The sequence below is a fragment of the Crinia signifera genome, chromosome 4 (assembly GCF_055691185.1).
Source record: "Crinia signifera chromosome 4, ASM5569118v1, whole genome shotgun sequence".
NCBI lineage: Eukaryota > Metazoa > Chordata > Amphibia > Anura > Myobatrachidae > Crinia > Crinia signifera.
Genome location: NC_139220.1, coordinates 299433062 through 299450256, shown reverse-complemented (window position 1 = coordinate 299450256; position 17195 = coordinate 299433062). Strand labels below are relative to the sequence as shown.

Here is a 17195-nt window from a genome sequence, read left to right as displayed (position 1 = left end):
ACTGTGGCGTTATACTGAAGTGAAGCAGAAGGACAGAAGCAACAATTGAGAAAACCAAAGTCTGCTTTGAGGGAGTTCAATTTATTCTCACAACATACTACTCCTGGCTACTTAATCTGGCTATTCAACCATATCATCATTTTTACATCTGCAAACAACTTTTACTATCACTGTTAACGCTTGTATTTGCACTGTCAGTTTTGAAAATGCCCTGCTGTACCTCTAATGACTTCACCTGTCCTGCTCTTCCATTGATACGTGTCCCCCAAAATTTTATTCTTGGCCCTCTTCTTCTCTATACGTCCTCTCTGGGTGAGCTTATTTGCTCACTCGAATTCCACTATCTATGCTGATAACACTGAAATCTACCGCTCCTTTCCTGACCGCTCTCCCTCTATCCTCACTCATATCTCCAACTGTATCTCTGCTGTCTACTCCTGGATGACCCAGCGCTTTTTTAGACTTAAAATATCAAGGACTAAGCTGACCTCTTCCCACCCTCCTGCATAAAACCCGACCATCTCTCATCCTAACCTACTGTTTATACTCACCTCTTCCCCTTCTGTGTCACCCCTGGTCTGTCTAACCCTCCCCTTTCGAATGTAAGCTCTCACGAGCAGGGCCCTCTCCTCTTGTGCCTTTCTTAGAATATATAAACCTCTGCCACCCTGATGCTTGCTTCAGTGTCCTGTCCCCTGATGCATCTATCCATATTAACCATGTACTTGTGCTGTAATTAGTTATGTGTTTTTGCTAATAACTATGCTCTGTAAAGCACTAGGTAATGTGTGTGCTATATAAGAAACTGTTAATAAATAAATACATTTATACAAAAACAAGTCACTGAGATATGCTGGCATTTTTAGTGCATATTGTGAGGATCGCTCACAGCAATGTTGGCACTTAAAGGGTTAAACACATCGCTCCGCTCCCTGCACCCCTTGTGTATGGGGCTTAAGTCTAAATTACATATAAAAGTGCAGTTAGCCAAAAATGTAAGTCCCAGTTGGATAGTCAAAAATCGAGTTGAATACGGTGTCCCAGCTTTAAGGTGTGGAGACCATGTTCAACTCGATTTTGACACGGTCCACACCTTAAAGCTGGGACACAGATTCTTGTCCAATCTGATTGGTGGGAACAAAATGTATAGGAGCCAATGACAACCAACCATTGGCTCTCAAACACTTTCAGACAAATGTTAAATCTGATACATTTGTGAAATTGAAGGAAATGTTTTGACAGTCTCTAGCGTTTGGGAGCAAATGGTTGATCGTTTGCTCTTATATATTACTAGATTTATCCGCAGGTGCCTGTTCTTGCATCAATAACTAGTTCCCAGTGGAGTGTTCTCCGTATAATACAACCCCCAGCGATGGATATATCAGACAAATGCAATGCGCTTGTATGAAGATTGGCCCTAAAGCTCATTACACTCTATATAAATTTAATGACCGATATTTATATCGGTAACATCATGCATATTATTCAGTGTGTATTCAGAATATTGTTAATGATGCGCACTACCATGGATCATTAGCAATAAGCCCGATCGTATGAACATACAGTCCAATCGGATGATCTAGTCAGCGATTGTCCAGCGGGGGTTCCGGTGAGAGCACTGAGCGATATCACCGTTTCCTGTGGGTTGGTCTTTGTCGCAGAGACACCGATATTTCATCATAGTGGGGCAGGTGTATTAAGCCTGGTGAAGTGATAAAGTGGAAGGAGATCACACACCAGCCTGGTGAAGTGATAAAGTGGAAGGAGATCACACACCAGCCAATCAGATGTATTTGAAAAAAATGACAGGAGTTTATTGGCTGATGCATTATCTCCTTCCACTTCATCAGGCTTAATACATCTGCCCCAGTGTAGACACCTTTAGGGCCAGATGTATCAAGATCAGATCCTAACAGGCATGTTACAGGCTGAGTTTGAAAAATAACAGGTAGGATCTGATTGGCTGGATGTTTATACTCTGCAATATCACTTTTTGAAGCGCGATACATCTGGCCCTTAGTCTTTGCGCACGTTATATACACACAACGGCATCGGGGGCTTATGGCCCCGGTAGCAGCAGTATTTAAGCTCTGTAGACCAGTCACCTGCAGCGCTGGCAGGAAGGGGAAGTTCCCATTTCTAGGAGAAGAATATTCTTAAACCGTTAAAGAATTACAAACAATTTGGACACAATGTTTTTTTTAATTAGAAATTTAACCGACATCTGTACATTCCAAAACATAACCCAGTCATACATTCTGGCGATGAGCCCTGCGTCAATATAAATTAGAAGCATACGGCTTGAAGCAGGGTGGTGGACTGAGGGCTCCAGGACCCACGTCACTACATCACAGGGCACATTGAGGGGCATGTTAATTTAACACTTGTGGTCAGATGTCTAGGTGGTGGAGAATCCGGTTTTAAGTGTCAGCACGGACATCAGGCAAGACTGGCATTCGGATCATAGTTAAGATGCCGGGTGGCTAGAACTGTACAAACAAGGAGCGGCAACTTGAAGCCTATTCACATCTACCTAGATAGCCAGACAGATCGGGGGTTACTGCAGATTAGGGGCAAATTAACATTGTTCAGATCACAGAACTATTATTAACTCAATGAGGTATGAGGAATTTGTGCCTCATGCCTCTGACATTCCCAGAGACCTGACTGACTGTATTGGGATGGTGCTGAGCTCACAAGGCACCAGGCCCACTTTAAATGCTTTATGGCTGTGCAGATTCCACCAAGGAAAGCCACCATTAGTGCTATAGAGTCAAATAAACTACTTCAGCCAGGTGGCCAGAAACACTGAATCATTTAGATACTGCAATGAATGGAGATGCTGGCAGCTGATGGGTTACAGGAGGTGAGGCGTTTGGCAAAGCTCATCAGGAGCTTGATTACTGTCAGTGCACCTCACAAGCCCCACAGGGTAGGGACAGGAAAGGGAGTGGTTTCGATGGGCCATAGTCCTAAGTACTGCAGTAGGGACACTGATTTACTGTACCGGAGACTGGCATGGGGGCAGGACAAGAGGCGCAGAGGGTGACATGACTGAAGACGAGAGGGGTCAAGGAGAGAGGAGATGGGGAGGGGGACAGGGAAGATTGACAGGCCATCTTCCATAAAGGGTAAAAACAAAAACTGTAAAAAATATATATAAATTTAGAGTCTCATAGAGACAGAACGATCCCATTTCCTCTCTCCTATCAAAGACATGAACGCCCAAGGGAAGGGGAGAGCGCTGGTAGGGAGGACAGAGCAGCCATCTTTAAAGCTCATCTTTCTGAGGTGTGTCGTCATCATCATCGTCGTCATCTTCCTCCTCTTCCTTTTCTTCCTCCTTCTCGTCGTCATCATCATCATCCTCCGCAGCTTCATCTTCTTGTGGCTCTTCCTCTTTCCTCTTCTTGTCTTCCTCCTCCTGTTTCTTACGCTCTTCTTCATCCTGCTGCTCCTTCATCTTTTTCTCTGCGTCCTGCCAGTGAGGAAGGGGGAACAAGTTGGTTGTGTGACCAGAATTCACAGTACAGGTTCCATACGCTCACACAGCCCCTGAGCACCCAAGATGGAGGTATCCAAATCTAAACTAAGCAGTCAGAACCATGCTCTATCAACCCATTACAGCAAAAGCCGCCCCCCCCCCCCCCCCCCTCACTCCACAACCAATCCAATAGAGATCTCCCACATGGAATTGGTCAGACTCCGAACCAGGCTTGCTGTAACATCATTAGCTCCGCCCCTATGGATTAATCAAGGCACACCATTTGAGAAGTCTACCCAGCTGCCTGTCATTGTTCAAAGACTCCTCCCCCATACGGACCACCATCTCAGGGAAAAGGTATTTAAAGATTGGATCCTGCTTAGCATGGGACACTTATTAACTCAATAGCAAGCAAGGCAAAAAGCCTTTGAGGCGTTCCATATCCCTAATAACTTGCTGTGTACCTGACCAGCACACAAAACCCTTACTTGCACTGTAAAGGCAGCAAGTGGATGTACAACATTGGATACAGAAATTGTCAAAATCTCATCAAGCTTTAGCCATCTGATCATGTGACAAAGTTCCCTCCCCTTATGTTCTCCACAAGCTGGATACCAGTGTGTCTCCATCAGCTCCTACCATACTCAGTGCTGTACCTACCTTTGTGGCACCCCATGTTTTATTCGCCTCCTCCTCTGCATACTTCTCATCATCCGTAATCAAGAACGAATCGAAGATGGTTCCGGATTTCACCTGGGACGGAAAGTGTTTGTTACAACCTTGTGGAAAGGCAGCTTCAGGCCAGGGGAGAAGCTGTGGCTAGTAGTGCACTTACCTGCCACAGGTCTAATCCGATCACACCAAAGTCCTTGTAAAGGTACAGGTTGGGATCTGGGATGTATTCCGGGTTATCGATCTCTGGGTGTACCCACTTCCCTTTGAAGTCAGGGTTATCGACCTGACGAGGTTTCCATTCTCCCTGTCGGAGTACAAAGGGGCGCATTCAATATAAAGCTTGTGAGTACACGGACCACCGGTCTCCATGGCCAGACTGAGGTCATCCAGCCCCAGAACTATGTAACGGCTACATCGGTTCTCTGGTACTAGTCCATGGCTTATTTGTATATGGATAAGGCGATAGCACCAGCAGGAGCTGCGCACATTGACACAGGGGAGCATGATGCATATTTCCCATGAATCTCTGCAGCAAGAGAATGAATGATCTACTCCCCCCTCACTCTAGAGATCCATGGTCTACAATACCATATCTTATGCCCCTTTCCCACTGCAGCTCTTAAACGGTAATTTGCCATTTTTTTTAGCCTTTTTAACGGGTAGAGCTGCAGTGGGAAAGCTCCAGGTTGCTTTACCCGGTTAAAAATACCATTTTTTTTTTTTAAACGGGTAAAAAGCAGAGTTTCACCTGTTTAAAAGCCATTTTTTTGGCAGTGGGAAAGGGGTACCCCTTTTACCCGTAAAAAAAAAACTGCATGGGGCCCCCCCCCCCACCCCCACTGCCGTAACCAGCACCAGGCTGAAAGAGCCGGGCTGGTATTAAAAAAAAAAAAAAAAAAAACACAGGAAACCCGACAAATAGGGCTTCGCTGATATTTTAAAACCAGCCCCAGGCCCAGTTCCCAAAATACGGGGGAAAAATGACTAGGGGTCCCCCGTATTTTAAGAACCAGCCCAAACCAGCCAGCAGGGTAATGCCACAGCCGGGGGGAGACTTTTTATACAAGTCCCCCCGGCCAAAGCATTCAGCCCTCTGACCGGTCAGCCTGGCCAGGGGCCCTGGGGACCCCCCCTCCAGCACTTACCTGACCAGGCTGAAGCCTGGTGCTGTACCCGATGCCCCTGGGCGGTGGGCATCGGGCTGATGGAATGGTGTAAAAAAATAGAATAAAAACTATTGTCTTTTACTGTGGAACTATGAGCCCCAGCAAGCCTCCTCCGCAAGCTGGGACTTTGAGAACCACAAGTCCCAGCCTGCGGGGCATTAAAGGGCCTGCTGGAACTTGTTGTTCCACAGTAAAAGAAATAGTACAATAAACACACTGACACACGTGAAAAATAAAAGTTTAATACAGCCCACACATACTGATACTTACCTATCTTGAGCCCGTAGGTAGCCCTGGTCTGTCGGCATCCCTGTTGGCGTCCGGAGTCCGACTAAATCCATGTGGGAACCTATGGAAGGAAATCATACTCACCTGTCCCAGGGTGACGTAGTCCAGGGAAGGGGTCTTTGCAAAATAACAAACCGACACGCGAACCAAGCAAAAAGCTGAGAGCCGCACGGTGTTTGTTTACATCGTGCGGCTCCGCCTCCCGAATGCCACTATTGGCCGCCTTGCGGCTCCTGATTGGCCGCTAGGCCGCCAATAGCGGTATTCGGGAGGCGGAGCCGCACGATGTAAACAAACAACATGCGGCTCTCAGCTTTTTACTTGGTTCGCGTGTCGGTTTGTTATTTTGCAAAGACCCCTTCCCTGGACTACGTCACCCTGGGACAGGTGAGTATGATTTCCTTCCATAGGTTCCCACATGGATTTAGTCGGACTCCGGACGCCGACAGGGATGCCGACATTGATACAGACGCCGACACAGACCAGGACCAGGGCTACCTACGGGCTCAAGATAGGTAAGTATCAGTATGTGTGGGCTGTGTATGTATTAAACTTTTATTTTTCACGTGTGTCAGTGTGTTTATTGTACTATTTCTTTTACTGTGGAACTACAAGTACCAGCGGGCCCTTTAATGCCCCGCAGGCTGGGACTTGTGGTTCTCCAAGTCCCAGCTTGCGGAGGCGGCTTGCTGGGGCTCATAGTTCCACAGTAAAAGACAATAGTTTTTATTCTATTTTTTTTACACCATTCCATCAGCCCGATGCCCACCGCCCAGGGGCATCGGGGACAGCACCAGGCTTCAGCCTGGTCAGGTAAGTGCTGGAGGGGGGGGGGGGTCCCCAGGGCCCCTGGCCAGGCTGAACGGTCAGAGGGCTGAATGCTTTGGCCGGGGGAACTTGTATAAAAAGTCTCCCCCTGGCTGTGGCATTACCCTGCTGGCTGGTTTGGCCTGGGGCTGGTTTAAAAAAATAAAATAAATAAATAAATCAGGGAAACCCTATTTGCCAGGTTACCAGATTTTTTTATTACCAGCCCCGGCTTTCAGCCTGGTGCTGGTTACAGCAGTGGGGGGGGGGGACCCCCACACCATTTTTTTTTTTTTTTTTTTAAATCCCCCCCATCTTTACACTGCTTAAACGGGTTTTTAAACAGGTAAGTGTGAATGTGACAAAAACACAATTCAAACGGTAATTTACCGTTTAAAAGCTGCAGTGGGAAAAGGTCTTTATGGCTCTTACCCGTTTAAAGACCAGTTTAAAAAAAAACGGGTCATTACCCGTATAGGCAGTGGGAAAGCAGCATTACACATAGTCCCTTAAATAATCACATTCTGCTCAGTTTCTCAGGTGTGATCATGTCTAACCACCTGCAGCGTTCATAGTCTCAGGACATTGGTACCACCTCCCCGTACAGCGACCAATCCTGGCTAAGCCCTGCTGTACTTAAGTCACCAGACTCCTTTTCTGTGTAGCTATGTCAGGATAAGTATAGAGCAGCCACCAATAAATGCGTATTCTCCCCCTGCGGCTCACCTTGTACTCTGGGTTCTGGACAACAGGTGGCTCCCATTCTCCATCCATCTCCTCATCCCAGTCTTCTGGCTTCACAGCATCGGGATCAGGGATGTGCTCAGGCTTTTCCCAGTCCTAAAACAAGAAAAACATGAAGAACCTCTAAATATGCTGCCTCTGGTTCACAGTAAGGGTAACTACTGCTTACAATGACTGGAGGGCCAAGGTTGTTAAACTACTTTTTTTTTTAAAAAGCAAACACGCATACTTGGTCTATACATCCACGTGCAATCAGTGTCCCTAAAGCTGTGTACACACTGTGCAATATATTGCTCAGTGTCCCGTTTTTCATCCGCGACCAGAGATGGTCGTTGATGAAAAGGAGACTCTGCCGGGGAAGCCGCACAGTGAAACAGCTTGTCGCAGGAGCCTATTAGGGGGCTGAACACTGGAGCACGCACCCAGCGATTTATCGCCACTGCAAACAAATCACTGGAAATCTGGTCGCTCAGCAATATTGCACAGTATGTACACAGCTTTAGACTGAAAGCAAGCCCCCTTACCCTGGTGCGTCAGTATTCAACTGACCCCCGGCACATACTGTTTCCCCCTCGCTAGGTTTTGGTGGTGATGAGGAAGCGGTGTGTGCAGCCGCTAAAACAGCGAGGTACGCGGCTAAATGCAGCGGGCTTCCTGCATGAGCCTTGCTGTTTGGGGGAACACTCCAACAGCATGGACTCCCCCGGAATGTAGAATACAGATCGTTTGTTTTCGGAAAATGGGAAAATTTCTTTAGCTCTGCCAGCACCACAGAAGCTGCGGCCTCAGTGGAGGAGACCCAGCTGATGACATGCTCACCTCTGGTTTAGTATCTTCTGGGTCATCTATCATGGCCCGCTCATCCCAGTCATCGGGTTTCTTGGCTTCGGGGTCTTTGATCTTCTTGGCGGGGAGGAAGTCCCAGTCGTCTTCTAAACTACCAGATTCCACCTTGCTGTTGTCAATCTTCACCTCGTATGTGTTATCAGGGCGCACAATCAGGGTGTACAGATGTGTGTACACATCATCCTATAACAGAAGAGACAAGTGCCACTTTACCAGACCAGCCATTGCCAAGACATCACTGGTGTCCTGGACACTAGCTACACTGCGTTCTAATCCACCTGAACCGACCATGTGCCCTACTCACCTTACAACGGATGTCCTTGTTGATCTGCAGGTTCTTCCCCTTGTAGTTGAAGATCACGTGGACTTTCTTTGTTGGTGGACCACAGATATCAGGACCTGGCAGAGACAGGACAAATCACTCAAAGCCCATGGTGCTAGATTAAAGGCTTATTGTATTACAATGACCGCAGTAGCAGGCATCACCGTGTGGCCAATGCAGACTACACTGATACATACCAAACATGATGTTGTATTCAGAGTCGCCGTGCATGTCTGACTGGTCCAGGGTGCTGGGGAACAGCTTCACGTATCCACCGCCGCAGTCAATGTTCTGCTCGTGCTTCACAGTGAACTGGATCACTAGCGGTTTGTCCTTGTTGGAGAAGCTGTCAAACCTGGCCGACTGGGCATAGAAGTGAGCGTCTTGGCTGGTCTGCAGGCCTGAGTGGGGAATGGAATAAGTAACGTATCACAACCTGATATGGACACTGCTGTCTAATACAACAATGAGAACAGCTAGTCACAGCACTGGCGACCTGTGCACCCCACGTGTTTCCCAAAAAGATAAGGGCAGCCATACGAGTACACAATCTCGCTGAGGTTGGCCAGTTTGCGAGATATAATATCGGTTTAGAACCTGAGATAACCTCTGGATGAACATTCGCAAGATAAAAATTAGGGTAGATAGAAAAAAAAGCCATATACTGCCCTTTATCCAGCAGACAGGGCCACACGGCTGTGAGGGGCCTGTGAACACTGCAATCTATAGACTTAAAGGTACTAAAATTTAAACCCCAACTTCCACATTTGATTGCAATAAGATCCACAGACTTCAGATCAGGAGAAAATGGTCTGAACCATCCAGTGAATAGACAGCAGCAGTCTGCCTACTCTTATATAGCAATTAACATTAATTGCGGCTTCTCTTCTATACATCATTTGCAGCAGCCACTGTCTAACAAGCTGCGACTTTAGTCTCGTGTGACATTGGGTGGTTCTGGCCTGGGGCCTTTCATGACTAGAAACTTTGGAATATTAGGGACCCCCCTGATAATGTCACCTCGCCATGGTGGACGAGCCCATGTTTTTGCCAGGAACCTCAATTTTACTCCATGTCGAATTGGTGTTTATTATAATTATTCTGATTTATCTTCGTAAAAAGGGCCTGATTCATACCTGTCCGCAGCCTAGAGAACAGCTAAATTCCCCTCACATGCGGCAGCAAGGAGAAACCATCCGATGGTTGCTAGTCTTCGGTCTGAAAAGCCTATACTTTTATTTCAGATTGCCGCTGTCCTCCGAATTGAGGGCGGGCGCTAATGTGATGTCAGCCGCCTGCCCCAATTAGGCATCGCCACGCCTGCATTAGCAGGGGAACGCCCAGCGTTTTTATGGGGGATGCTGATAAAATGCAGGGTGTGCTGGGTTTTCCCTCACTCCCCCCCTCTTACTGAGCGATGGCCTCAAAGTGTGAAACTCACTGAAGCTGTTCGCACCTGGGGTTTGGGGACAAATTCGGACCCAAACTGGTCTGAATCAGCCCCTTATTACATACCTGCATTTTTTTTTATCTGTGTGGCACTACAAGTCTCAGCAAAGTAGAGACTCCAAATAAAATACCAACTAGACGCTTAAACCATTTAATTGCAATAGATTTACATAGGTCATTTTAGAGCGACGCACCAGCCATAGCCGCGGCTGCCCAGCCAGTGTTATATAGTATTCCAGCTGACCTGGATGTAGTCACCAGCAGATAGATGGGTGCACACAATACACTGCTTATGCCAATGACCCCCCTCCAGTTACACTTCAATCACTTACAGCAACGTATTAGTGCATCGATTCTGCCTGTGGATCAAACACAGAAACTCACCTTTGTCTTTCTCTGCATCGCCGTAAAACTTCCCGGCACTGAGCTTGAAAGCGCCATAGTCCGACTTGTGCTTTGATTGCAGCCAGCGCTCCGTCCAGACAGCTGAAAGGAACACAGCTCGTTAACTCCACGCATGAAACCCCGCCCCCTAGCCGTGATGCACAGGAGGATCCATTTACCAGGTAAAGCAATTCTACAGAGTGCTGGGAACCAAACACTCCACTCACTGGACTGAATAATTAAAGGATCAGAGCTGTCAGATGTGAGGAAAGCAGAGTGCATGCAGACACCCTATAACGACCGCTTGGGGATTAACAGGCAGAAAGACTGTATGAAGTCTTGAGATGAGCCCCTGTGCTGTAAACTATCAATGCAACAAACCCTATTCAGTATACAGTGTATGGTGGCTGCATGCACCATTACATATAGATCATTACTGGTCTCTACATCAGCTGCTTCACACAGGAGGGAGGAGGAAGTGGAGCAGAACACTAAGCCCTCCCACTCCTGCTTCCAGAAGATTCAATAATGCTCCATATACATCCGCATGATGGCCAGAGAGGTGGAAAACAGGACAGTGAAGAAGAGATAGTGAAAGAACTCATGCAGCCGGGGGCAGAGGGGGTGATGACACTTATTTAGGTTTCACAATGACAGATGCTCTCAGGTTTCAATGTCCAATTGCAGGAGCATGCAGTCACTGTGCCATCACCGCATGGGGGATCCCTGGCAGGGCTCAGGATTAGTCACACCTCCCAACATGACCCTCCCCAGGAGGGACACATTGCTCTGCTCCTGCACTTCCCTCTTCATTTAGAATTGCCATCACCTGGTTTTAACCAGGGTCATTGATCAGAAAGGTGTTTCACCACAGGTGATGGTTACCCTATATTAAGAGGGAAGTCCAGAAATAGAGCATTGTGTTCCTCCCGGAGAGGGTCATGTTGGGAGGTATGTAGACTGCATGTCACACTTGTGATTAAGGCAAACCGTGCATGTCAGCATCATACTCCAAAGGGATATAGCGGGACAGTGCGAAGGTCAGGTGACATCGCTGAACATAGGAGCTCACGTACACTGTACATGTCACATTGTGCAAAGTCCTAGCCAGACCTACACAGGTCTCTTCCTTCAGTTCTGTAAGTAAATACAGCCACCAGGGTCAGCAAGTACAAGGGTGTCACTGAAGCCCACCCAGTGATGGAGAAACCCATGTTATACTGACAGATGGGGTGCAGCAAGTTACAGTACAGATGGAGCTACCATGTGTGACCCAGCTGGCTGAATTATAGATTGAGCAAGAATGGCAGCAATGCAATCTGCCACATAGGTACCAGGGTGTAGGGGGGGCCTGGTAATGTATATGCAATAGGAGCACCCCAACACTGTAACTAACCACTATGACATGTATATACCTGCCCAGCCCAGCACACAGATGCTGCACAGCACCCAGGCTCTGTCACCTGCAGCCACCCTATTCCCAGTGTGGCAGATAAGTATATGTAGCAGGAGGAGGCTACAGATGGAGGGAAATGAGTCCTGATGAGGGACAACACTGCACTAATTACCCACCAGAAGCTCCTCCACCCCCCTGAGGGACGTGTCCAAGTCCCGTCACCGTCACCCAGGTATCACATCAGTCAGGAGGGAACTTTAATCCCAGCATCACACTGACCGCTCTGCCACTATGCTGGTAATGTCAGCGCACCGAAGCCTGCATCAGATTGTTAACACCCGTCCTGCACCCCGAGAGTGGACACCCGCCCCACACTGGCTGCAACACCCGCTCACCTCCATCAGTGAAGTCTTCCTGGAAGTAGACTTCTGGGTCGGCGGCGCACAGGGCAACCAGAAGCGGCAGGACGAGGAGGGAGAGTCGGGCCATGATGATGCCCCTGAGATCACTGTCACCGGCAGAGTCCGAAAATCACTGAGCGCCTGGGACCAGCCGAGCGCCGCTCTTATATGCCCTCGCCGCGCCCTCCTCCTCAAGGCTCTCTCATTGGCCGCACCGGCACTCGGTGTCCACTCCCCATTGGTCTCTACGCTCTGCCACTCAGGGCACACAGATGGCTAATGATGATTGGGCGAGGCCGCGGCCAATGAGGGATCACCACGCAGGGGCCTCCTACTAGTCGTCAGGTGGTTGGCTGCGGCTGTGGAGGAAAGGGGTGGGGGACAGGGAGAGATGGAGGAGGCTGCGGATAGGTCACATGGTCCGGGAAGAGGGCCTCCTGTGTCACGTGACCTTTTCCGGCTGTGGGTGTGGCCGTAGCAGCCTTTGAAATTAGCATAAATGAATGGGCAATTTGCAAGTGGGACCTGAAACTGTGCAACTGGTAATTGGTAAAGGAATTAAATGGGAGTGCACCTGGCGATCTGGCTGCACGGTCTGATGGGGATCTCACTGTACCCCAACCCTAATTATATACAATAATACATGGTATTTATCATGGCTTCATTCCCAGCGGTGTGCATGCATGTATGCAGACCATTCATATACACTTGCTGTACAGGTTTTGCAACGCCTAAAGGAAGTTTCCCCAAGCCAACACTGTGAATGCAATGTATTATAAATGATTTATACGGGACTGTTTTCAGTTTCAGGGCTCAATGCAATTGCACAAACATCAGTTCTAATCATCAGCGATCTTTATTCATTGTGAAGAGTTGCACTGAACAGCAAACTGTCAGGGCAGCCCGCAAGAGGATGATCTGATACGGTACAACTAGTGCCACTCCAGAGTGACTATTTATATTATTATATAAGTCCTAATGTATTATTACGTATAACTAATATGGTGGTGATGATGATAGGAGGACTCGGAGCCAATGCCACATGCAAGCTGCTGGTGCATTTAGTCTGGGATACGGTCGTATTGTCGACCCGACTTAGGTCGACAGTCATTAGGTCGACACCGTTGGGTCGACAGGGTTCTAGGTCGACAGGTGTTAAGGTCGACGTGGTTGTAGGTCGACATGGGTTAGGTCGACAGGTTGCGAGCTCGACATGGGTTTTTTCACTGTTTTTTTGAGCTGACATGTGCCGACAGGCGGTATTTCATGCCCTATCAACCACTAGGGCGTGGTGGGAGAATAAAATAGTGTGCCGAGCGCAGCGAGGCACCGTGCCCAAAGCATAGCGAGCAAAGCGAGGGGCTGCAGTTCACTTCCAATTGTGTCCATGTCGACTGTGTCGACATTCGGATTAAAAAAAAAACAATGGGGAAAAAAGTCGACCTGTCGACCTAACGCATTTGTCAACCTTGTCCCATGTCGACCTAGAACCCTGTCGACCCAACGGTGTCGACCTTAATGTTCATTCTAGCACCCGCCATCTTTGAAAACCCATGCAGTTCCTGTTCCCTGCCTGGGGTGTCGCTGTCTGCTGTAGTGCTTCTAGCACAGGTCTGGTTTGCATATCAGTGCTGATAGACCACACTGTGCTAGAAACACTACAGCAGACAGCGACACCCCAGGCAGGGAAGAGGAACTACATGGGTTTTTAAAGATAGCGGGTGCTAGAATGAACACTAGTACTAATGATGGGTCGACAATACGATCCACACCCTTTAGTCTGCGCATGATGGTTGCTGCTCAGAGACACACAGCAAAATGGATGTGGATCTTTAAGTCTGCAGTGTCCCTAGTCAACAGTCAATAGGGCGATCACTAGTGGTCGGCAGAAAGTTGACACATGAAACATGTCGACATGTATTAGGTTGACATGGTCAAAAGGTTGACATTGAAAAGGTCGACATGTCTTTTTTTAGGGTTTTTGGGGTGTCTGTCGACATAGATCGACATGGACACCGTATTAGTGTACCACTTCCCCTCACTTGGCTCGCCGGCTCACCATGAGTCAGGCACGGTGAAAAACTCATGTCAACCTTTTATCATGTTGATCTTTTCCATAATGACCTTTTGCTTATGTCAACCTTTTCACCATGTCAATCTAATGCATGTCAACATTTTTCATGTGTCGACATTCTGCCTTTCAACCAATAGTCAGCCAGTGGGCATTGCTGGGGGGTGTCTAGCCAGACGTAGGAATGTCTAAAGATGCAGGTGGTCTGGTGTGTCCCCAGTGTTAGGTAATCAGGGTCTACCCATGAGGCCACTCCCCCTTCAATGACATCAGTGTGGCTTCTGCAAGGCCTAACCACCTGTCCCCAAAGCCACCAGGTTTCACTGACCACGGTGTCGCCACTAGTAAGTGCAATCTTCAATGTTGCAACAGATGATGCAAGTAGTATGGTGCATCTTAAGAGTAGAGCCTCTGGCTGTCGGCGGCTAATAGGCTAAGATTATATTTTTGCATGGATACACATGGGCCCATTTAAGAAGGACCGCCTATACAATGCGATCTCGGTGGAATATTACAGTCCACGATTGCATCATAATATGCGATCCTATCTGTGCATGCACAGTTAGCGCTGGCCCCTGGCTGACCGCACAGCCTCGCCAGCACTGTGGTCTGTAGTCCATAGCCTACAATGGGCTACCGTCATCTCAGAATGGCAGTAGAACCTGGACCTGATGCGATGGTGCCAGATATTGATACATCAGAAGGCATTGCATCCCCCCATGGAAACCTATGCGGGAAGCGGCTGCCGGCGGGGCAGAAGGGATCGCTGCAGGGATCGGAGAAATATGCAGCCATGGATCTTTCTGCGTGCAGCTTTAACTCAGGGGGATCCCAACATGCATTAGGTTGACAGTCAATAGGACAACCACTGCTGATTGACATGGACAATTGGTTGAAACAGTAATAGTCAACACAGGACCATCCACTTGGACTATGATTGTCAATGGTAAAGTGTAATTGGGGGTCCAGGTGATCCAATCTTCAAATTGACACCAACAAAGGTGAAAAACTGATGCTGACTTTGTCATGTCGATCATAAAAATGTCAACATTTTGCTTGTGTCGACCTTGCATGTTGACCTTTTGTGATCGCCCTGGACCCTTGATGGCTAACCTTGACACTCCAGCTGTTGTTGAACTACACATCCCAGCATGCTCTGCATCAGGTTTAGCATGGCCAAATAGCAAAACTGAAGCAGAGCATGCTGGGATGTGTAGTTCAACAACAGCTGGAGTGTCAAGGTTAGCCATCAAGGCCCTAGACTCTATCGTCTTAATGACTGTTAATTACTGTTGACCCTATGATTCATACCTGATTCAGGCCCGTAAACTCTACATTCACATTGGTATGCATGTAGTGTTTGGGAAGGTTCGCCTGTCTTTTTGAAATGTTGGGTGAGATGTATTGTCCAAAAGAATACAACCCTTCTGTGCCTTTTAATTAAGCACTGGTGGAACTTGTGGGTGGTGAGCCCAGGGCATGAGGTCACGCCCCCTTCACCTGAGGTCACACCCTCTTTTCTGGCAGCTTCCCAATCTGCCTTTTTAAAAAGATGTGAAGGATGCTGCACCAATAGTATAATTCCTTAATGTAGCAATAAGAAATGAAGGTTCACCAGAAGGTATTAAAAAATCCCATCCAGGGATAGGAACTGCGGGTGCCGGACGGCACCCGCAGGGATTCCGACAGTCATTCCTCCGACGTCGGAATCCCGACTGCTCACTCGTGGGGGTCCACCTTTCCCGCAGCGTGGCGAGCGCAGCGAGCCCGCAAGGGGCTTCATTGCGCTCCCCACGCTGTGCAGTCGGGATTACGACGTCTGACTAATGACTGTCGGAATCCCTACTGTCGGGCTACTATACCACACCCGGAACTGCAGTGAGCCCTGCAGGGTCTAATGTGAATGCTAGTGAGATAAGGTTACTTTCTGCAGTGCCAAATTAAGCCTTCGGGGGGCCCGGGGAACTTTAGACAGGGGGGCCCCCTTGCACTTGTCATTATTGGCCGCAAACTGCATGGGAGAATATTACACTGTCAAAAAACAGAGTAAAGGCAGCATAAACTTGGTCAATGGGTAACTGCAAGGGGGATATATATATATATATATATATATATATATATATACAGGGCTATTTTTCAGCAGGCTCCAGCAGGAACTGAGGCCCTTATTCTAGTTCACTCTTTCAGACAAAATATTTTGTAAGGTGCGTACACATGGGGGCGATTTTGTACAATACCGCGGGAAATATGGTCGCTAATCGACCATATTGCCAACGATGAGAGTGTGCACCGGCGATATATCGCCGGGTGCGCGCTCCCGTTTTTACCCCTGTAGTGATCGCTGGTCGCAGGAACATGCTCCTGCAAACAGCTGATTACCACTGCCGGGCTCGACCATCTCTGGTCGCTGATGAAAAGGAGAAACTGAGCAATATATTGCTCAGCCATATATTCCTCAGCAATATATGGCTGAGCAATATATCTCCCCCGTGTGTACGGGGCTTTATGCTGTGTACACACGGGGGAGATATATTGCTCAGTTTCTACTTTACATCAGCGACCAGAGATGGTCGCTGATGAAAAAGAAACTGCCGGGGGAGCCCGGCAATGGTAATCAGCTGGTCACAGGAGCATGTTCCTGCGATCACCACAGGGGCAAAAACGGGAGCGCGCACCCGGCGATATATCGCCGGTGCACACTCCCATTGCGGGCAATGTGGTCGCTCAGCGGCCATATTTCCCGCGATTTTGCACAAAATCGCCCCTGTGTGTACGCACCTTGTGATGGACAAAACCATGTGCACTGCAGGTGAGGCAGGTGTTACTTGTACAGAGATAATTAGATTTGGGTGGGGTTTTACTTCAAAGTGAGATCTATATTGCAGTGTAAAAATAAAGAAGCCAGTATTTACCCTGCACAGAAACAAAATGACTCACCCAAATCTAATTCTCTCTGCACATTTTAAATCTGCCCCCCCCCCCCCCCCCGCAGTGCACATGGTTTTGTCCATCTAAGAAAGATTTTGTCAAAAAGAGTGAACTAAGGGCCTCAGTTCCTGCTGGAGCCTGCTGAAAAATAGCCCTGTATATATATATATATATATATATATATATATATATATATATATATATATATATATATATATATATATATATATATAT

At 48.0% G+C, this 17195-nt stretch overlaps 1 protein-coding gene across 1 annotated transcript; it reads right to left on the bottom strand.

The window, feature by feature from the left end:
* Positions 1 to 2182: 2182 nt before the first annotated feature.
* On the bottom strand, positions 2183 to 12115 carry CALR (calreticulin). Its single transcript, XM_083185182.1, has 9 exons — positions 11957 to 12115; positions 10166 to 10267; positions 8530 to 8733; positions 8315 to 8409; positions 7984 to 8193; positions 7147 to 7260; positions 4320 to 4463; positions 4145 to 4237; positions 2183 to 3478 (listed from the first exon to the last, which is right to left on the bottom strand). The coding sequence occupies exons 1-9, from the start codon at positions 12048 to 12050 to the stop codon at positions 3272 to 3274; spliced, it is 1263 nt and encodes a 420-aa protein (XP_083041308.1). The 5' UTR covers positions 12051 to 12115; the 3' UTR covers positions 2183 to 3271.
* Between the last annotated feature and the right edge of the window lie 5080 nt (positions 12116 to 17195).